At 43.3% G+C, this 21,173-nt stretch overlaps 2 protein-coding genes across 23 annotated transcripts in view; one reads left to right on the top strand and one right to left on the bottom strand.

Moving 5' to 3' along the window:
• R3HDM2 (R3H domain containing 2) overlaps positions 1 to 21,173 on the top strand; it is a 118,333-nt gene that overhangs the window by 16,091 nt on the left and 81,069 nt on the right. For 21 of the 22 annotated variants that reach the window (XM_084759574.1, XM_084759577.1, XM_084759576.1 and 18 more), the window contains one exon: positions 4,366 to 4,433. The gene's annotated coding sequence lies outside the window, so the exon portion shown is untranslated. Of the gene's footprint in view, positions 1 to 4,365; positions 4,434 to 7,426; positions 7,528 to 21,173 lie in introns of all 22 variants that reach the window. The other variant, XM_084759593.1, reaches the window with a different exon arrangement.
• Positions 12,411 to 16,428, bottom strand: LOC311584240 (reactive oxygen species modulator 1-like; the record flags this gene model as incomplete). Its single annotated transcript, XM_084758338.1, has 2 exons — positions 12,411 to 12,838; positions 16,385 to 16,428. 2 exons carry the CDS (start codon positions 16,426 to 16,428, stop codon positions 12,505 to 12,507), a joined length of 378 nt encoding a protein of 125 aa, XP_084614464.1. The 3' UTR covers positions 12,411 to 12,504.

The following is a 21,173-nucleotide window of genomic DNA, read 5'->3' as shown; positions in this document are numbered from 1 at the left end:
GTGAATGACTTGGAAATGTCATGGGGTCAGCTGACAACCTTTTTTGAGACAAAAGTCTCACTCTGTAGCCCTGGCTGGCCTGGAATTCTCCCTTAGACCAGGCTGGCCTGGAATTCTCTCTGTAGACCAGGCTGGCCTCATAATCACACAGCCCTGCTTGCCTCTGCCTCCCAGGTGCTAGGAGTAGAAGTGGGCACCAGCAAAATGGCCTCAAACTGACAAGTATTGATTCACTGAATGAAGCAGACCTTCCAGATGTTTGACCCTTGCGCACGCGTGCGTGCGTGTGTGTGTGTGTGTGTGTGTGTGTGTGTGTGTGTGTGTGTGTGTAGTAGAAGTATTTTACACTTACTATTCTGCCAAGTAGAATATTAAAAAGCCACGAATGTGGACTGGAGAGGTGGCCCAGGGTTAGGAGCACTTGTCCTTGCAGAAGGCCTGGGGTTTGATTCCCATACCCACATTAAAGCTCGTACCTGTCCACAACTCCAGTTCCATAGAGCCCAACACTTGCTTTTGATGCGGAACACTCACATATGAGACACACACACACACAGATAATTCTTAAAGGAAGGCATGAACGTGTTCGACATGATGGTTTATGACTGTAATCCCAGTGCTTGGAAGACTACAGCAGGAGGATAGCTGTGGGTTCCAAGCTTGGCCTATAGAGTAAGGCACTGTCTCAAGCATCAGAGGGAAAAGCTGAAGGACAGAAATGACAGTCAGCCTTCCTTGTCTGTAAGTGCCGCATTTGTGGATTCAAGCAAATACAATTAAAACATTCCGGGAGGAGGCCAGCCATGGTAGTGCATCCCAGAACTTGGGAGGCTGAGGCAGGTGACGTCTCTGGGTTTGCCAGCCTGGTCTACACATCAAGTTTCAGGCTGAGCAAGATGAGATGAGATGTTGTTCCTAAAAAAAAACAAAAAACAAAAACAAAAACAAAACAAACACACACACACACACACACACAACAAAATTACTTCAGAAAAACAACTGCGATTGTATCAAACATGTACAGACTTTCCCTTTGTTACCTTGTAACCAATACAGTAGTATAGCACCTATCACACAGTATTGAAATGTCTACAATGTAGAAATGATTGAAGTATATAGGGAAGCCGAGTGAGGTGGTGCACACCCCAGCATTTAGCAGAATGTGATGCCAATCTGGGTTATATGTCAAGACCCTATGTCTCCTTACCTCCCCAAAGAAGTATAGATCTACAGAGTTATGCAAATATTACACTATTTTATATAAAGGATTTGAGTGTATTGAGGTTTTGGTATCTGTAGAAGTTGGAGGGGTGCTATGGAGGGTAGAGGATTTTGAGAAGTGACTATAAATGTATTTTTACTGTTTCATTATGGACATTTTATTTTTATTATCTATTGTGCTAGGAATTGATCTGAGTGAGAGCCTTCCATACGTTATCAAGTGCTCTACCACTGAACTACATACATCTCAGTTCTTGTATCCCTAATAGGCTTCTGTGTTGTTCTGTTTCGTGATAAGGTCTCACGTGGCTCAGGCTGAGGATTACCTCAAGCTTCTGACTCCCCTGCTTGTGCCTCCTCGTCCCCAGTGCTGGAGTTCCAGGTGTGCACATGACTCACACCAGGCTCATACCAGGCTTTGCTCAGTGTGAGTGGCTACAGAAGCACCCTTCCAGCTCCGGGCCTCGATTGTTGAGGTAGTCTTGTTGTGTAGCCCAGGCTGGCCTGGACACTAGGCATCTTTCTGCTTCAACTCTGCAGTTCTTAGATTATAGGATATGCCACTGCTGCTGGGTTTGTTTTGCTCATAGGAAATCCAGGGCCTTGCACATGGTTTTCCACTAAGCTACTTCCCCAACTTGAATGTTACATTTGATTAATTACTTTAACTTTTGTGAATGCACTAACAATTTTACCTATGTAAAAAAGGCACATAAAGGTGGGCCTGGGTTCCCAGTGACTGCTAGGTTGAAGTGGGAGGATGGTGAGGTCAGTGCCAGCTTGGGCAGCTTACTAAGAGCATGCCTCAAAATAAACCCTAGGAGGAGGGCTGGTGAACTATTTCAGTGTGGGTCTGGAGACATGGTTCAGCAATTAAGGACATTTGTTGCTCTCCCCAGGCACCAGACACACCCGGTGCATATACATACACACAGCCCAGACACATCTGCACAAAATGAAATAAATGAATCTAAAGCCAAAACACTTCAGTGCACAAGGCTTTAGGCTCAATCCCCAGTACCGCCAAGACAAAATAAGTGCAAATAACATCCTTAGTGTTGCTGTGAAGCTGGTTTGACCTCTTAGCTCTCCTGAAACCTCATTTTTAAAATTGTTGTTCTGGGTAGCTCTGTTGTATATTCAAAGATACTGAAGTAGAGTAAAAGCAATCTTATTAATTAACAAATTTATAATAATAATAATAGTAATAATAATTATTATTATTAATTTATTTTTGGTTTTTCGAGACAAGGTTTCTCTGTGTTGCCTTGATTATCCTGGACTTGCTTTGTATTTTGTTGGCCTTGAATTCACAGCAATCTGCCTGCCTCTGCCTCTGCCTCCCAAATGCTGGGATTAAAGGCGTGCATCACTATGCCCAGCTTTAATTTATTTTTGAGACAGTATCTCACTATGTAACTCTGGCTATCCTGAACTCAAAGCGATCTGCCTGCCTCTGCCTCCCGAGTGCTGGAGTTACAGGTATGCACCACCACGCCTCCCTGTAGTTTGGAATATTATGAATAATATTACTAGGATTATTATTATTATGATGATGATGATGATGATGATGATGATGATGGTGGTGGTTTTTTTTTTTTGGTTTTTCGAGACAGGGTCTCTCTGTGTTAGCCTTGGCTGTCCTGGACTCACTTTGTAGACCAGGCTGGCCTCGAACTCATAGCGATCCGCCTGCCTCTGCCTCCTGAGTGCTGGGATTAAAGGTGTGCGCCACCACACCTGGCTCTAGGAATATTATGTGTACAACATTCTTTTTTTTTTTTTTTTGGTTTTTCGAGACAGAGTCTCTCTGTGTAGCCTTGGCTGTCCTGGACTCACTTTGTAGACCAGGCTGGCCTCGAACTCACAGGGATCTGCCTGCCTCTGCCTCCCAAGTGCTGGGATTAAAGGCGTGGGCCACCACGCCTGGCTCAACATTCTTGTTATGTGAGACAAGTTCACTTAACATTGGTTATGTATGCCTTGGAGTGTTGCTAGGTTATAGGCTATATGTATATTTAGCATTAGTAAGTGTTGCTAGCTTTACAAAATGATTGTATTAATTTATTCTTCTTCAGTAAAGCTATGACAATTCTGATTACACTCTGTTTTAAAAATTATATATATTTTGAGATAGGGTCTTGCTAAAATTATAAGCATGTCCCATCATCTGAGCTACTCACTCTCTCCTCCTTCTTTCTTTTTAAAGTTATTGTTGGAATAAAGCATTTTGGGTCAGAGGATGGAGGATTTTTCTGTACTTTCTTGGTGTGGCCAGGGACTGATACTTTGACTTTATGAGTCTGTTTTCCAAATCACCATCATAATACCACACATCTCTTGATGCTGAAAAAATTAATTTCCCCTTCTGGTAATTTTGATATTTATTTTTAAATTCATAATTAATGAGTCTCTTTTTACAGCCTCTCATCTAGCTTTCCTTTGGCTGATCATTCATTTGGAGTTGCTAATATGGGCCTTAATTTACTTTGTAGACCAGGCTGGCCTTGAACTCACAGAGATCCGCCTGCCTCTGCCTCCCAAGTGCTGGGATTAAAGGCGTGTGCCACCACCACCCAGCTAGCAGAAGTGTCTTTATATGAAGTAAACAGGAACCTTGAGCAAGGCTAAGACACCGTTGGCCTGCTAGTCTATCAGGAAGAATCAGCAAAGGTCCTAGGGGACGTGACAGTGTCATCTCGCAGAGCCCCTTGCACTGCAATGAATCTTTCATTATAGTAGCTGCCACAGCCTGTATTTTAGAGAAGATTGAGACAGTGCTGAAGGTTCAGCCCACTTGTAGAGGTCAGGATCTTATAATAAGGATCCAGGTTATAAGAAATGCAAATGAGCCAGGCGTGGTAGCACATGCCTTTAATCCTAGCACTCGGGAGGCAGAGGCAGGTGGATCGCTGTGGGTTTGAGGCTAGCCTGGTCTACAATAATGAGTCTAGGATATCCAGGTCTGTTACACAGAGAAACCCTGCCCCAAAAAACCAAATAAGAATAAATGCAAATGAAACAGGGAGAGGTAGGTAAAAAAAAGGTGCTACTGTGGGTCTTAACTGGATCTCTATTGTCCATGAAGGTCTCTGTGTATTAATATTTTAAATTGCTTTTAACTTTTTTTTTTTTTTTTTTTAGGTTAAACTTGTTTCTTAAATGAGGTGCCATATCAGCACTGGACTCATGGAGACTGAGCATTTATTCAGGTAATAATACTTAACATTTCTGAATGTTTTTATATGCCAGACAACAAAGTAAATGTTATAGTATCACCCTCACTTAATCGTCACACAACCCTGTGTAGTTGGAGATTGTATTTTACCCATTTCATAGATAAAGAAGTTTAAATTCAGGGAATAATATATGGAGGGGTTTTTTTGTTTTATTTTGTTTTTTTTGTTTTTTGTTTTTGTTTTTCGAGACAGGGTTTCTCTGTGTAGCCTTGGCTGGCCTGGACCCGCTTTGTAGACCAGGCTGGCCTCGAACTCACAGTGATCCACCTGCCTCTGCCTCCCGAGTGCTGGGATTAAAGGCATGTGCCACCACTCGGCTTTTTTTTTTTTTTTTAAGCCTTTTGCTCCTTCCAAGTGAGAGATACAAATAGTTTGGGATAGGTGATATTATTTGTTCATACCAGTAAGTGCTATGCATATACAGTGGTTTTGATTGAACTACTGAAATTTCTTAACATTTTTCACTAGTATCATACTTTAATTTTCTTAAGAAAATATTTTATTCTGTGGACAAGTGTTTGTTTGCCTGTATGTATGCGTACCATGTACACACCTGGTGCCTTTGAAGGCCAGAAGGAGGAATTGCATCCTGGAAACTGGGGTTATGGATGGCTCTGAGCTCCGACATGAGCCCTGGGAACCAAACCTTAGTCCTCCGGCAGAGAGGCCGGGCTCTGAGCTGCTGAGCCACCTCTCCAGCCCTTGCAGCATACATTTGCTTTCTATTAAAGAAATAGATATACCTTCAGTAAAGAAAAATCCAACTTAGGATTTTTGTTTGTTTGTTTGAGACAAGGACCCACTATACAGCCTTAACTGTCCTGGAACTCACTGTGTAGACCAGGCTGGCCTCGAACTCATGAGATCTGCCTGCCTCTGCCTCCCAGTCTGGAATTAAAGGTGTGTACCACCATTCCTGGCTCCAGGTTACAACTGTTTGTTTGTTTTGTTTTTAAATCTGTGTGCCACATGCATTCCTGGTGCCCCAGGAAGTTGGGAGTTGGATTCTCTGGAACTGGAGTTATAGATGGCTGTGAGCCGTGTAGGTGCTGGGAATTAAACCTGGGTCCTCAGCAAGAACAAGGGCTCTTAACCGCTCAGCCATCTTTCCAGCATCCCACTTCAGCACTCCTCAGAATGCTAAAAAACTGGACATAGTGGTACACGCCAGTAATCCCAACTACTCAGGGAGTTCAGACAGGACGGCCACACCTTTGAGACCTGCCTGGGCAGCTCTGCAAGACCCTATGTCAAATAAATAAAAAAGTAAAAACAACCTTTCACTGCACCGTGGGTATGCGTTTGCCACACACAGTACATGTGTGAGCCCATTCACTTCTTCCACCATGTGTGGCCGCAGGACCTGACTCAGGTCTTCAGGCATCTAAAAGGTGGCTGGCCATGGGGCTTCCTCACTGAGTAGGGTCCCTTGCTGCTTTTCCAGGGAGTACCAGTTCAGTGCCCAGCTCCATGTTGGGTGGCTCACAGCTGCCTACAACTCTAGCTGTAGAGGATTTGATGCCCTTTTGTTTTTCAATGCAGGGTTTCTTGAGTCCTGACTGACTTGGAACTCACCTGCCTTGCCTTCCTCTGCCGTGGTTAAAGGCATATACCAGCACCACACCCTTTTTTTTTTTTTTTAAATGGGGGCACTGAGGATTGAACACAGTAAATTGCTGTCTTAGTTAGAATTACTATTACTGTGGTGAAACGCCATGACCAAGAGCAACTTGAGCAGGAAGGAGTGTATTTGGCTTACATATCCCAAGTCACAGTCCACTGAGGGAAGCCAAGGCAGGAACTCAAGCCAGGCAGGAACCTGGAGGCAGGAGCTGATGCAGAGACCCTGGAGCAGTGCTGTTTACTGGCTTCCTCCTTGTGGTCTGCTCAGCCTGCTTACAGCACCCTGGAGTACCAGCTAGGAGATGGCACCATCCATAGTAATTTAAGAGTATCCCCTCTAGCCTGATGCCACGGAGGCATTTTTTTCAAGTGAGGTTCCTTTGTCTTAGATGACTCTAGCTTCTGTCAAGGTGACATGAAACTAGACAATTGTGCAGCCTGCTATGACCTCACTCTGTTGCTCAGGCTGGTATTGACCAGGCTTGATGTGGTGAATACTTGGGGTTTAGAAATCTGGGCCATAGGCCCAGCTAATTAGAATCACTTGCCAGAACTTTTGTTTGTTTTTCTGTGTGGCCTTGGTTGTCGTAGACTCTCTCGCTATGTAGACCAGGCTGGCTTTGAACTCACAGAGATCCACCTGCCTCTGCCTCCTGAGTGCTGAGATTAAAGGTGTGCGACACCACGCCCGGTACACTAAGACTTGTTAAAGATGGTTTTTCCACAGCTGTTGTGCTCATGGAGAAGTATCATGGGATTCGGCATTGCAGGAAACTATTCCAGACACCAGAAGCCACTGTTTGGGGCTGTTTTGTGGCTGAGTTTTGGCTTTTTCAGTTCCAGCTGCTTCTGTTAAGGGGCTCTCAGCAGTGAAGTGTTTGGTTTTTATGGAGGGGAGCAAGCCTGGAAATCACTCAGTCACCCAGATTTTTCCCAAATTCCCTTAGCTCCTGCCTTGTCTTCCCAAGTGCTGGGATTACTGTCATACAGCCCTTATGCCCCGTATTCCTGTCTCAGTAAGCAGACATGTTGTCAACCTATTGAGTCTCAGGTTTGTTTTTTGTTGTTGTTGTTTTGAAGACAGGGTTTCTCTGTGTAACCCTAGCTATCCTGGAACTAGCTCTATAGACCAGGCTGGCCTGCCTCTGCCTCCTGAGTGCTGAGATTAAAGGCATGCACCACAGCCACTTGATTTTTAAAAATGATTTATTATTTTTCTTACTGTATGTACATTTCCCCACCACCACCACCTGGTTGAGTCTCAGATGTTTTTAGTACCAGAATTATTTTATCTTCTTTTTTTAATGCCAAGACTTGAACCCACTTTCTCATTCCTCTTTTAGACCCTTAAAAATTACTGAAATCAGATGTGGTGGCATATACTTGTAATCCCAACACTTGGAAAGCTGAGGCAGAAAGATAATGAGTTTGAAGAAAGCCTGAGGTACATTGCAACCTCCCCCCTCTCTGTCTCTGTCTCTCTGTCATTATTTTATATTATATAAAAATTGAGGTATCTGGAGAGTTTTAATGACCAAGCATGGGAGTACATGCCTATAAAATATACTTAGGAGGCTGAGGCAGGAAGATCGTAGCAAGTTCAAGGCCTTTTGGCAATTGAATTATATAACAATATTCTCTTAAAGAAAGAAAAAAATTAAAAGTGTGCGTGTGCGTGTGCGTGTGCGTGTGCGTGTGCGTGTGTGTGTGTGTGTGTGTGTTGCATGCACAGTGTGTGGTTGTATGTGCCCATGAGCCTTCATACTGAGGCTAGAGGAGAATGTTGGGTGCTCTCCTCTTGTGCTCTCCACTTTATTTTTTGAGACAGCATCTCTCATTGAACCTGAAACTCCATATTTTGGCTGCTGGCCAGCAATGCTCCCAGAATCCACTTGTCTCTGTCCGAGGACAGAGTTACAGGCATGCATGGTCATGCCTGACTTTTATGTGTGTGGCTGGCATTCAAAGCCAGGTCTTCTTGCTTGCACAGCAAATGCGTTTGACCAGAATCATGTCCTCTGCTCACAAACTGAGAATTTTTAAAACATTAATTCATGTAAAAAGGATAATCAGCATGTGTTGAGGCCTTTCGCTTGTTCCTCGGCACTACAAAAAGAAGACCAAGCTTATTAATAGTGGTCTGTTACCATTACGAAATAACATGAAAGCAAATTATAGTGGCAAGTGCCTTCCAAAACTGCAGCAACAGACATCATTGTAAGATGAGGCATTATTTATTACTTTAGCAAATTTTCTTAATGACGGCTTAGTATACAAGTGTGACCCAAATCTTGCATTGCTTAGTAAAGATTAAATAACAAAACGACAGGCAGTGTTTAAGTGTTTCTAACAACGAGGCATTATACATACCTAGTAACTCATTTAATTCTTACATCCCATGTGATGGTCACTATTACTTCTGTTTTACAGGAAAAGGAAACTAAGGCACTGCGTTGTTAAGTGACTTGCTTCAAAGTAAAATGTTGGCTGTCATTTTTGTTGCTTAATCTTTGCTAAGCAGCAATAGATTTGGATCACCAATATTATTCTGCTAACCTCATCATTAAGAAAATTTGCAAAAATGATAAGATTTAGTATAGATGTTTGAACCATTACTGAAGTGACATTTATTTGTGTGTGAAAAGGATCACATGTGCCATGTGCTATGCAGACAGGGCAACTTGCAGGAGCCAGCGGTTCTTTCCTTCTGCCACGTGGGCCCCAGAGACTGAACTTGACTAGAGAGCTTGGTGAAAAATGCCTTTACCAGCTGAGCCCTGAAATTCAAAGGTCTTTTTATAATGACCTTTGAATCTAGTGAAAAGAGATTTCCATGGTGTCTTGTGTTACAACGTCTTTGTCACTGCTCTGAGCTTCCTTCTGGTCAGTTCCCAGTGAAGGGACAAGACGAACAGAGAGAAAGCTCTCACTGGAACTGTGACTGGGAGGCTGTTCTCTTCTCCTGCTTTTGTTGCTGAGTTCTAGACCTTTACTTTCAGGAGCGGTTGTCCGGTTGCCCCTTCTCTCTGTCTGACTCCTCACTCTGCACATAACATCCATGTTTGCCTTTGGGAGTGCCAGCCAGCTTCAGGAATTGTATACCAGGAAGCGGTTTTAGACATTTATAGCTTTGCATTTTTGGTTTAGATTATGGTGTGTTGGAACTTCTTAGATTTTGTGTCTTTTTTTGTTTGTGTTGTTTGTTTGAGATGGGATCTCACTATGTGGTCTACATAACAAGTTGCATTGACCCCCAGCTCACAGAGACCTACCTACCTGCCTTTGCCTTCTGAGCACTGAGATTAAAAGCATGCACTACCATGCCTGGCTTTTTTTTTTTTTTGTAAAGATATACTTAAAAATTTTTATTTGCATCGATGTTTTGCCTGCATGTATGTCTGTGAGAGGGTGCTAGGTCCTCTAGAACTGGAGTTGCGGACAGTTGTGGGCTGCCATGATGGTGCTGGGAATTGAACCTGGGTCCTCTGGAAGAGCAGCCACTGCTCTTAAGTGCTGAGCCATCTCTCCAGTTCTGTTTTTTTTTTTTTTTTGTTTTTTGTTTTTTGTTTTTAAGTTGGCACTTAAAAAAATTCAGCACTTAAAACCATCCCTGTAAGGTCAGAAGGTAGTTTAGCAGGTGAAGCATTTGCCTAATGACCTGAGTTCAGTCCCTAAAATCCATGTAAAGGTGTAGAGAGAACCAGTCTACTAATGTCCCCTGACTTACATGCATGCACTGTGGCACACACAAAACCAAACCACAAAAGCACCAAACAAGTTGAGCCTTCGCTTCATGCAGCCTGGTTAGTGGTCTGGTGAGTGCTGGCTGCTGGGACTGTGCCCATGGCTGCTGAGCAGGCAGAGAGGTTAGAGCAGCCACACACTGCTTTCTTTGTTTCCTTTTCTTTTTTCTTTTTCTCTTTTCTTTCTTTCTTTTTTTTTTTTTTTTTTTTTTTTTTTGAGACAGGGTTTCTCTGTGTTTGGCTATCCTGGACTCACTTTGTAGACCAGGCTGGCCTCGAACTCACAGCGATCCGACGGCCTCTGCCTCCCGAGTGCTGAGATTAAAGGTGTGCACCACCACACCCGCCTTCTTTGTTTCGAAAACTGACCTGTAGTTGGAGAAAGCAGTTAAGAGAAGTAGCCATACACAAACAATTACTTCTCTGTTCATGCCAAGCTTAATTACATGCTTCCTATGTGCATTACATGTATATACTTACATGGTGATGCTGCACTATCACTTGCCTCTTGTAGCTAATGATTTATTAATACTTATTTAGCCAAGACCCATTTAAGAGCAGATGATATGGTTGTTTTTTTTGTTTTGAGGCAGAGCACCACGTAGCCTAGTTTGGTCACAACCCCACTATGTAGCTCAGTACCTTGTCTTCCTGGTCCTCCTGCTCTTACCTCCCAGTGCTAGTTTTATAAGTGTGTATGCTTGCCGTTGTTACTGTCTTACTAATGTTCATCATGTCGCACCAGACAGAATTTCCTTGTTAAGGCTGTATAGAATTCCACTGTATCTGCATGTACCTTTTGCTTATTCATTTATCCATTGATGGACATTTTGGATTGCTTCCACCTCTTACGTATGTATTATCTGTCCAAGACCCTGTGTTTAATTATTTTAAATATATTCCCAGAAGTGGAATTAGGGTTAGGATATTCATTTTAGTGAGAAGAATTGATGACGGCGATGATGATGATGATGACGACACTGTTAGATGTCCATGATGTCACTAAAGGAAATCCTAAAATGGGATTCAGGAACAGCTGTGTTTTGGTTTCAGTTTCTTAAAATTGGTATTACCCTTTTGCCCATAACAGGGGATCAGACTAATTGCAGATCATGTGGTAGCATTGCTTTAGCACAGATTTGCTATGAACCAGACACCCTGCAAACACTTTGAAAATTATTTACCCTCATTAAAATCCTGTGAAGGAGATTTTTGGCTTGCTGTTTCATAGTTCAATGCAGTGAGGCATGAGAAGTTACTTGAAGCCATAGAGCTGGTGTGTGACAGGGCTTGGGAGACTTCCTCCTCCTGATGTGTTTGGGCTGGTGAGATGGCTCAGTGTGTAGGAGAACTTGTCATAAAGCCTCACTATCTGAGTTGGATCCTTGGGGCTCACATGATGGAAGGAGATAATTAAGTTGCCCTCTGACCTTCATACTGTGGCATGCATGCACCCTTCATAACTGAATGTGACTTGACAGCACCTCTAGGTTCCAGATACAAGCGTGCAAGCAAGTCTACACAGTGCCTTAGGTCTAAGCACAGCGAGCTGAGGTTTTAAAGCTGAACAACAAACACTGTTCTGTTGTTTCCCCTCCTGTTGTAAATATGCTTCTGTAGTGCCCTAGACGATCACTTTGGAGTTCTCAAGAGGGCCCAGCCTGAGCTAGAATGGCATAGTGCGGGGACTCACGGATCTTGTTTCTGCTTACACCCTCCCATTGTTTTATTTGTGTTTTACCCACCATTCGGGCTGTGAGAAGTGTGTGACAGTGGGTATTATCCACTGGAGGACAGAATTTGAGAAGAGATCCACTGAGGACCCTGGGGCTGCTCAGGTAGGGCCTTATGCTCTTTAGATGGGAATAGTACAGTCAGGCATTTATATGGCTCTGTCCCCGTTGGCATCTTGTTCTGTGGGGATGGACAGCTGAGGAACATCTTTGTACTGTCTACAGGAGTGGAATAGGGCCCCTTGCTGTGACTGAGAATAATACTAAGGCCAGGACTCAACTCCCGGTCTGTTTGACCTCGACCTCGCTATTATTATTCCTTGTCACTAGTGGGGAAGCTAAAGTTTACAGAGGGAAAGAGCGTGGCTTCCTCTGTGGTGAGTGGGGCAGAGATGTCGAACAACTGATGGAATCATTCCATGCCAAAGTGATCTAAACAGAAATTTAAAAACACACTGTTGAGCTGGATGGTGGTGGCAGTGGTGGCGGCGGCGGTGGCGGCAGCGGCAGCTGCGCACGCCTTTAATCCCAGCACTTGGGAGGCAGAGGCAGGCAGATCACTATGAGTTCTAGGCCAGCCTGGTCTACAAAGTTAGTCCAGGACAGCCAAGGCTACACAGAGACCCTGTCTCCAAAAATCAAAAATCAAAACAAACAAATAAACAAAAAACCACACTGTTGAGCTGGAGAGATAGCTCAGCGGTTAAGAGCACTGATTGCTCTTCCAGAGGTCCTGAGTTCAATTCCTAGCACCCACATAGGGGCTCACAACCATCTATAATGAGATGGTGCCCTTTTCTGGTGTGCAGGTGTACATGCAGGCAGAGCACTGTATACATAATAAATCTCTCTCTCTCTCTCTCTCTGGAGAAGAAAAACTTTATGATTGTACAAGGGTCGAATTGGATGGGGAAGGATAGATTTAGTAGGCAGTCAGTGCCCTGCTTAGCATTGTATGCCCATTCCGATGGCCATGAATATGCCAAAGGTGCCGCTACTCTGCATCATGGTTTTCCCAATGCCACCTATCAGCTCCTGACCCAGCATTCTGATCCCGAGACAGGAGAAGGTGCCTAACAGCGCCCCAGCCGCCATGCCCACAGCACAACCCATGACAAAGCCCATCTTCACGTGGTTGAAGCAGCTGGGCTGGGACTGCCTGTAGGGACCCACGGCCAGGCCACCGGCATCTCTTTGCTGCCGCAGTCGCTCAGCTCTACCTCTCAGACCGAAGGCTAGGCGGAGGGTGCTGGTGGCCCGCTTAAAACAAAACCAAAGACTTCACTGCACCTTAGAGTACACACAGGTCATCTGTACTTGGGCTAAGTTGTGAAGAGACACAGCCAGATATTCTTCTAGGTTTGTGAGTCTGTTGGACTGTTTATGCCTTGGCCTATAGTTTAGGAACAATTTCTTTGGTGCTGTTTATTTTTTGCTTAATTAAAATAAAACAATATGTAAGAGGACCAGGTTATTGTTTGTGTTTATTCTACATTGTACATTTATTGGTAGATTAGGGATCATTAAGGGTTATCTTAGCTGAGTATGGTGGTGCATCCCTATAATCCCATTACTTACAGGAGGAGACAGGAAGATTGGGAGTTCAAAGTCAGTCTTAGCTATATTTTGCGTTTGAGGCTAGACCCTTTAATAGTTTGAAAGATGGCCAAAAGAAATTACCTTAAATGTTATATAATTTTGGTTGTCTGAAATTGAGTTCAGACTTACAAAGACTGAAGCGCTCATATGTATATATGTATCTCTGTCTCACATTATGTGTAGTATAACTTTTAAGAATTCCATTAATTTTATATGTGAGAGTATTATGTGTGCGTGTCTGCACATGGGTGGAGGTCAGAGGGCATCTTTTGGAAGTTGTTTTTCTTCTTTCATATGAAAGGTCCTGGGAATTAGACTCAGGTCATCAACTTAGCCACAAGCACTGTTACTTGATGAACCATCCGTCTGGCCATGGAAACATCAAAATGCACCATATTATCTTCATCACACATAGTTTTTAAAAGTGCGTTGGAATTCTGCTGCTGGTTTTGAGTGACAATTTCAGCAGCCTCTTTTTATTGCAAAGGGTTTGGGGACTTGTTGACATAAAGCCATTTTCCTGGTGACTCCTGATGCTCCCTGCTGGTCTCCTTAGCCTCTAGTCTATTTTTAAATCATGCTGCCGTTTAATGTATTGCAGCAGTTCTTTTCCTGAATTATTTATCATCATTGTTTGGAGCTGATTGGAGCACTTTGGTTTTTTGTTTTTCGGGGTTTTTGTTTTTTTCACCACTGCTCATTAGAACCTACATGTCTGCCCTTCACCATAGTTGACAGATTTGGTTCATGTTAAACCCCACTTAGCCTGTCCTGGAAGGTCTAAAGGTAGTGTTGAAGCAGACCATAGCTCATGACACACGAGGTAAATCAGTTGTGTTGTTACTACGTTGTAGGAACTGTGCAACAAAAGCTCTCTCTGCTCGTTGGGCTGCCTGTGTTATGCTGAGTTTTCTGATGTTGTTTTTGCTTTTGTAGTTCTGATTTTGGTGTTGTGCACTTAAGAGAAAGTGGAAAGAAATCTAAATGAGAAGCACAGCAGGAAATGAGGTTCCTTCTAGTTAGAAATGTGACCTGGGTATTTGTAGACCTAGAAACTCCCTGGTATGGTGACATGGCTTACAGGAGAGTGGTGTGTTTTGTTTCGGAGTGTTGTTTTATGAGCTTCAAAGAGGGTGGCAAAACCTAAGAAAGAGGTGGTGATTCTGAGAGGTGCTTCTTTCCACCTCTATCTTGAACACATTAAAGCTGCTGTTTCCCTTTTGTCTTCATTGTGGGTCCTCCATTGTACATATTACTGTTGGGTATTATTTACTTCTTTAAGTGAGGATTGTTTCCAGTATTGTAAGCAGAGGGACGGTCACTAAAGTGCATGAGGCCTCCTTTCTCCTCTATCTCATCAGGCACCTCTGAGTTTGAGGCCTTTAAAAACTGTTCTCCTGGGGCAGTGGTAGATCACTTTTTATTTTTATTTTTTTTATTTTTTAAAGATTTATTTATTTATTATTATGTATACAGTGCTCTGCTTGCATGTACTCCTGCAAGCCAGAAGAGGGCGCCATATTACATTACAGATGGTTGTGAGCCACCATGTGGTTGCTGGGAATTGAACTCAGGACCTTTGAAGGAGCAGGCGGCGCTCTTAACCACTGAGCCATCTCTCCAGCCCTAGATCACTTTTTATTACTGGACCAGAAGGCAGCTTTGGGCATCTGTTGCTGCTTCTAGTCAGTTCTACTGACCAAGACACTGGGGCCTTACTGCCCTGTGTCACTCTGCTCCCTGCTGACTGGTGGTGGTGGCCCTCAGATGTGGACATCCCATATTGCTTGGCAAGGCTTGAGGATAGCTGTGCTGTCCAGTCACAGATGCTTCATGTCTTTGGACGTGTCAGACAAGTTGAACCCACCTTATTTTCTATCTTTCTCTTGTGCACTTGTCTTAGCCAAGTCATCATGACTCTCACTTTACCCACACAGTTCTATGGCTACTTTAAAAAATACATTTTTTTGAGCTGTGTAGCTTGAACTTGTCATCTTCCTACCTTAGCCTACAGGTGTGTGCTACCATGTGACATAGACTTACATTTTTAAGTAAATGTATGGTTCAAGCTACCCAACCCTTGTTAATTGAACATACTTTTATTTTTGTATTTATTGTACTTCCTGTCTTGAACATTAAGGGTGCTATAATCCTTTTTCTTTTTTAAAATTTTTTTGTTTAATTTTATTTATGTTGTATGTTCCACATGTGTGTGGGTGCCCTCCAAGGCCAGAAGGATGTCCTAGAGCCCGTAGAACTTGAGTTACAGGCAGGTTTCCTGGGGGTGGGCTTCAGGACATGGGTTGGGTGGCAAGTACTTGTACGCAGTGAGCCATGTCTTTGTCCCAAGGTTGATCTTAGACTCAACTAAGAGGAAGGGGAAAAGAAGAGATTGTTTTGTGCCATGCAAGTAGAGACAGTAAAAAGCAATACAACAAAAAATATTCACAAAACTGATACAAACAACAGCAGCAACAAGAAAACCCATGTCGAGCCTCTGAGCATGGTGGTTCTTGCTTGTAACGTCAGTAGTGCTGATTTATAAATATCACAGGTTTAAGGCCAGCCTGGACTATGTAGGAAGTTCCAGGTCAGCCTTATGAGAGTTGCATAATGAAACTTTTTTTTTTTAAACAAAAAGTAGATCCAAATTGATAGACCACCCAAGAATCTGAGAAAAGCACCTGGACATTGTGGCTTATGATGTAATCAGTCCTAGCAGTCAAGACATGGGGCAGGAATTTCAGGTGATCAGGGATAACCTGGGCTACATGAGACCCTGTCTCCAAAATGAGAGAGAGGGAGGGAGGGAGGAACAGAATTGTGTGTTTATATATTGCCAAGAATGCCAGAGACTGAAATTGATACAGCAGGGAGATGATTCCATGGGACAAGTGCTAGCTGCACAAGACTGACACCTAGGTGGCACCTGGGAGTGCTCTCAGCACTCTTGCAGTGAGAGGAGAGCAGACGGCAGAAGGGCAGAAACAAGATACACGGTGGAAGGCAGTGGTTGACTCCTGATGCTTATGTGTATACCATTGTGTGTGTGTACACTAAATAAATGTTTAGGAATTTAAGAGGGTGAAAATGTGTATGACTCAAATTAGCACTAGGTGTAAAATATTCAGGATTAGGTTGGCACAGGCTGTGCTACTACTGGTGAACTGGAAAGTGTCTGTGGGTCATAAGACTCAGGGTGTTAAGATCCCAACCCTGTTCCCACCTGCCATAGGTGAGTAGATACGTCACATTGCTGTGCAGCCTCATCACCAGATTAGAGTCAGTGGGACCAAGATCATACACTAAGTCTACCAAACCCTCCTAGAGGAAGAATTTCTCCAGTCATACTGATGCTAACACATACAATAAAGATAAAACCAGCCTTTAATTCCAGCAGTTGGGAGGCAGAGGCAGGTGGATTGATGTGAGTTTGAGGCCAGCCTGGTCTACCAGTCCAGGACAGCCAAGGCTACACAGAGAAACACTGTCTCGAAAAAACAAAAATCAAATGTGAATATGCAAAATCAAGCTATTTACTCTGAAGTAGCTTATGGTTTGGTTTGTTTGTTTGTTTTGTTTTATTTTTGAGACAGGATATCTCTGTGTAGTCCTGGCTGTCCTGTAATCACTCTGTAGACCAGGCTGGCCTAGAACACACAGAGATCCGCTTGCCTCTGCCTCCTTGAGTGCTGGGATTACAGGTGCACATCTGAAGTATTTTAGTACTGGAACAAGTTAGGGATCTCTCCTGGTGTGGCCAGTGACTTGTCCATTCCAGAAATGAGAAATGAGAATTTGAATTTGAATAGCTATAGTCAACATCATCACCCCAAATAGAATCTACAGAAATGATACAACATTCATTACTTTACACATTTGTATGTGTTGGTCAGAAAGAAAATACAGTGTGTAGCTATATAAGCAAATGATTGCTTTAAAATAAACTAGTTAATGTTTTTGTTTTTGAGTTAGGGTTTCTCTGTATAACCTTGTCAGTTCTGAAACACACTCTGTGGACCAGGCTGGCCTTGAAAGCCACTATACCCAACAAGAAAGTATTTCAAAGAAGAAAATAATGAATTATTTTAAAAACTGATAGGTCAGATGAGATGAGAACTTCCAACTGATTACATCTAGATCTCTTTGAGGGTGGGGTCCACATGTAGACCCAATCAAGCCAACTGTGGATTCAAAAGAAAGGGACATGTGGAAGGCTGAGGCAGAAGGTGAGGAGCTCAAGACTAGTCTATAGGTTATGAAATGTGATCTGGGAAAGCCTGGGCTACAGAACGAAACCTTGAATCAAAACAAAACAGTACAGCTCTGCAGATTGGCTAGGCTTTTCCTGTCATTTGTCTTAAGCAATGCGAGTATCAACTGCCTCCTCAGTGTTTACCTGTATGATATACTGTAACATTGAAGCATATCTGGGGTTTGGTAGCTCAGTCTCCCAAGGGTACACCAAGGGAAAACTACCTTGATGTGTCAGAGAGAAAAGAATGATGACTAAAGCCTAATAGGCTTGAGGGGGGGGCAGGGGGTGGGGAATGAAGGTGGAGGTGGGAGGGCAGGGAGGATATGACAGATGGCTGATAGCAAAGAGAAATGAAGTAAAGCCAGGAGATGGTGGTATACACCTGTGATCCCAGCACTTGAGAGGCACAGGCAGGAGGATCTCTGTGATTCATAACAGCAGCAAAACAACATGAGAAATTGTATTAAAGGGTTGCAGCTTTAGAAGGGTTGAGAACCACTGCTCCAGAACAAACATTCAAAACTCCATGTTTATTAGCTGTAAGTATTTACACAAAGATAGTGAACTAAATATATAAAGAGGGGTTGGGAAGATGGACGGGGTAAAGTACTTGCACACAAACCTGAAGACACCTGAAGATACCTGAAGACCCCCACATAGAGCCAGACAAGCAGGCAGCAGGCCTGTAACCCGGCAGAGGCATTTGCAATCTCCAGGATAAGCTGACTGGCCAGGCTAGCTACAATTAGTGAGCTCCAGGTTCAGCAGTAGGTAAAGTGGAGGAAGTGTGTCACTGTGGGGGTCATGCCAGGCCCAGTGTTTCTCTCTTCCTGGATCAAGATGTAGAACTCTCAGCTCCTTCTCCTGCACCAAGTCTGCCTGGAGCCCCGAAGCCTTCACTGGAGCAGTTCTCTTTAGGAGCATCTTGAAAGCCAGTGATGAACAGCCACTCAATCCCAAGTCTCCAAAGACCATGCCTCCTGTTTTTGACTCACATTTATATCTCCTCTCAGAATTTGTTCAAGGATGTTTTTCAGCTGGTAACAGCCAAGCTCCCCCACAAAGTGGTTCGACTTCTAAAGGGATAAACATCACCTGCTCTCTCCCAAGTCTGTTCCTCATCCCACACTTGGGATCTAAACAAAAAATCCATGTTTATCCCTCCTTCAGCCAGGGCTACACTGAGAAACCCTGTCTTGAAAAACAATAACAACTCCAGAAACTATAGGTTGTCACTGAAGCATTTACAGCTGGAACGACACATGGGAACACACTCTGACCCTGAGGCTGGAACGATGGTGAAGTGCCTGCCATGCACGTGTGAGGAGAGCTGAGTTTGAATCCTCAGACTTCACATACGCCCAGGGGCTCCTGGCGGAAGTGAAAGTGGGGAGGGGAGTCCTTGGAAAATCACCAGCTAGCTAGGCAGTAGGAGTGGCACCCACCCTGAGTTCCAGCACTCAGGAGGTAGAGGCAGGTGAATCTCAGTGGGTTCGGGGCCTCACTGGTCCAAAAAGGGAGTTCCAAGACAGCCAGGGCTACACAGAGAAACTCTGTCTCAAACAGATAATAAACAAATAGGATACACTGTTTACTTGACAAAGAAAGATGCTGATTGCAGACCTGGTACTGTGGCACTCCGAGGAGCCGCTGAACTCTTTACAGATGGTTCTTTGGTAATGTGCTTCTAAAGAACACTAACTAGTGCCTTCAAAGACACCAGCAGACCTAGCTATGTGCTGTACATGCCAGATGTGATGAAGAAATGGAGTTATCGTGTAAACACTGAAAACATGCTGCACAGCTCTGTAATCCCGGTATTCAAGGAACTAAACAGGACAGTTTTGAGTTTGAGGCAGCCTGGGCTACATAGGAAGACCTTGGCTTAAGAAGAAAATGATTAGAAACATTTCATTCCAAAGAAAAAGAAAAAGTCTCTTTTTGATGTCGTACTTCTTCCCATTGGGTCAAAAGACACCTAAGTATATGATTATACGTAGAAAACTAAGGACCAGTTATCAAGTGCTGGGAGCTTTCTACTTCCCTCTGTGTGTGAGTAGTTAATGCATATGGAGATACCAAGCATAATTATTCAAGACCAAAACGTCCCTGTGAATAAGCCTGTTTAATGTCTCCGGATATTGACAACTTTATTCTTGGGTAGCCAGGGTAGTGTGCAGCTCACTGTGCAACTGAGGGTAACACCTGCTTTATGTGCTGCTGGGGATGGACTCCAGGACTTCCTTCACAGTAGGCAAGCAGGCTACAACCAAGCCTTTACAATTTGTTTTTATTTTTGTTTTTTTGTCTTTTTTTTTTCTGTTTGTTTTTCGAGACAGAGTTTCTCTGTGTAGCCTTGGCTGTCCTGGATTAGCTTTGTGGACCAGGCTGGCCTCAAACTCACAGCAATCTGCCTGCCTCTGCCTCCCAAGTGCTGGGATTAAGGACATGGGCCACCACTGCCCAGGTGTTAACTTTTAATAGAAAGCTGTTTTTATATTTAAAAAAAAAAATTGTAGGCCAGGCGTGGTGGTGCATGCCTTTATTCCCAGCACCTGGGAGACTAGCCTAGTCTACAAAGTGAGTCCAGGATAGTCAGGGCTACATAGAGAAATCCTGTCTAGAAAAACAAAAGCAAAAACAAAACAAAAACAAAAACAAAAAAAAAAAAAAAAAAAAAAAGGAAAAGAAAAAGAAATGCTTTTTCATGTGGCTTGCAAAACAAGCATTCTGTTTTTACTGAATATTTCTTGACGTTTACAGGTTCTTTTAATACCTCTTCCCTTGCTATGCCCCAGTCTGTCCTGAAACTTTGAATTCTCCTGACATGAAGGCCTACTCTCCACTACTGCAAACTTTCCCACTTACAGATTAAAATAGGATATTATAAAGCAGTATACCATGTGTTCTTTAATAATTGTCTATAAACTATATTTTTTAATAATTTTTTTAAAATTTTATTTTGAGTCACTATTTGGCTCTGGCTATCCTAGAACTCTCTGTAGACCAGGCTAGCCTTGAGCTCACAGAGATCTTCTGTCTTCTGCCTCCCAAATTATTTTATTTTTAGATTTGTGTTTATGTAATGAAGCCTGGCCTCAAACTCTATATAGCCAAAGATGATCTTGATTTGTGATCTTCCAGCCTTCACCTTCCTAGTGCTGAGAATACATCAGGTAGGCACCACCATAACTGGTGTAGGTAATGCTGGGACCAAACCTATGGCCCTGCGCTTCCTAGGCAAGTACTCTGCCAGCTGAGTGATGCCTTCAGCTGCAACTGAGGCTGGTGCCCACATTAGTCTCACCCACACTTAATTTCTTTCTAAAGTTTTGTTTATTGATGCTTATCCATGTAGGTGAATTCCTTTCAAAAATTTTTTTTTTCAGTGCTGGGGATAAAACCTGGCTTTCAAACATACTAGACAAGCACTCTGCCACTAAACTATGCCCTCAGCTCTAATTCTCTACGTTATGACAAGTATGGCCAGGCCAGGTGGTGCATCTTGTTTTCCCAGCACTCAGGACACTTGAGAGGCAGAGGCAGGTGGATTTCTGTGAGCTTGAGGCCAGTCTGTTCTACAGAGTGATTTACAGGACAACCAAGGCTACACAGAGAAACCCTGTCTGAAAAAACAAAACAAAAACTGTGAAAATAAACAACAATAAAATTCTTTTCTTCTTCTTCTTCTTCTTCTTCTTCTTCTTCTTTTTCTTCTTCTTCTACTACTACTACTACTACTACTACTACTACTACT

This window comes from Acomys minous (genome assembly GCF_964271855.1).
Source record: "Acomys minous genome assembly, chromosome: 15".
Taxonomy (NCBI): domain Eukaryota; kingdom Metazoa; phylum Chordata; class Mammalia; order Rodentia; family Muridae; genus Acomys; species Acomys minous.
Note: the sequence above shows the minus strand (reverse complement) of the source record. Positions and strands in the feature narration are given on the sequence as shown.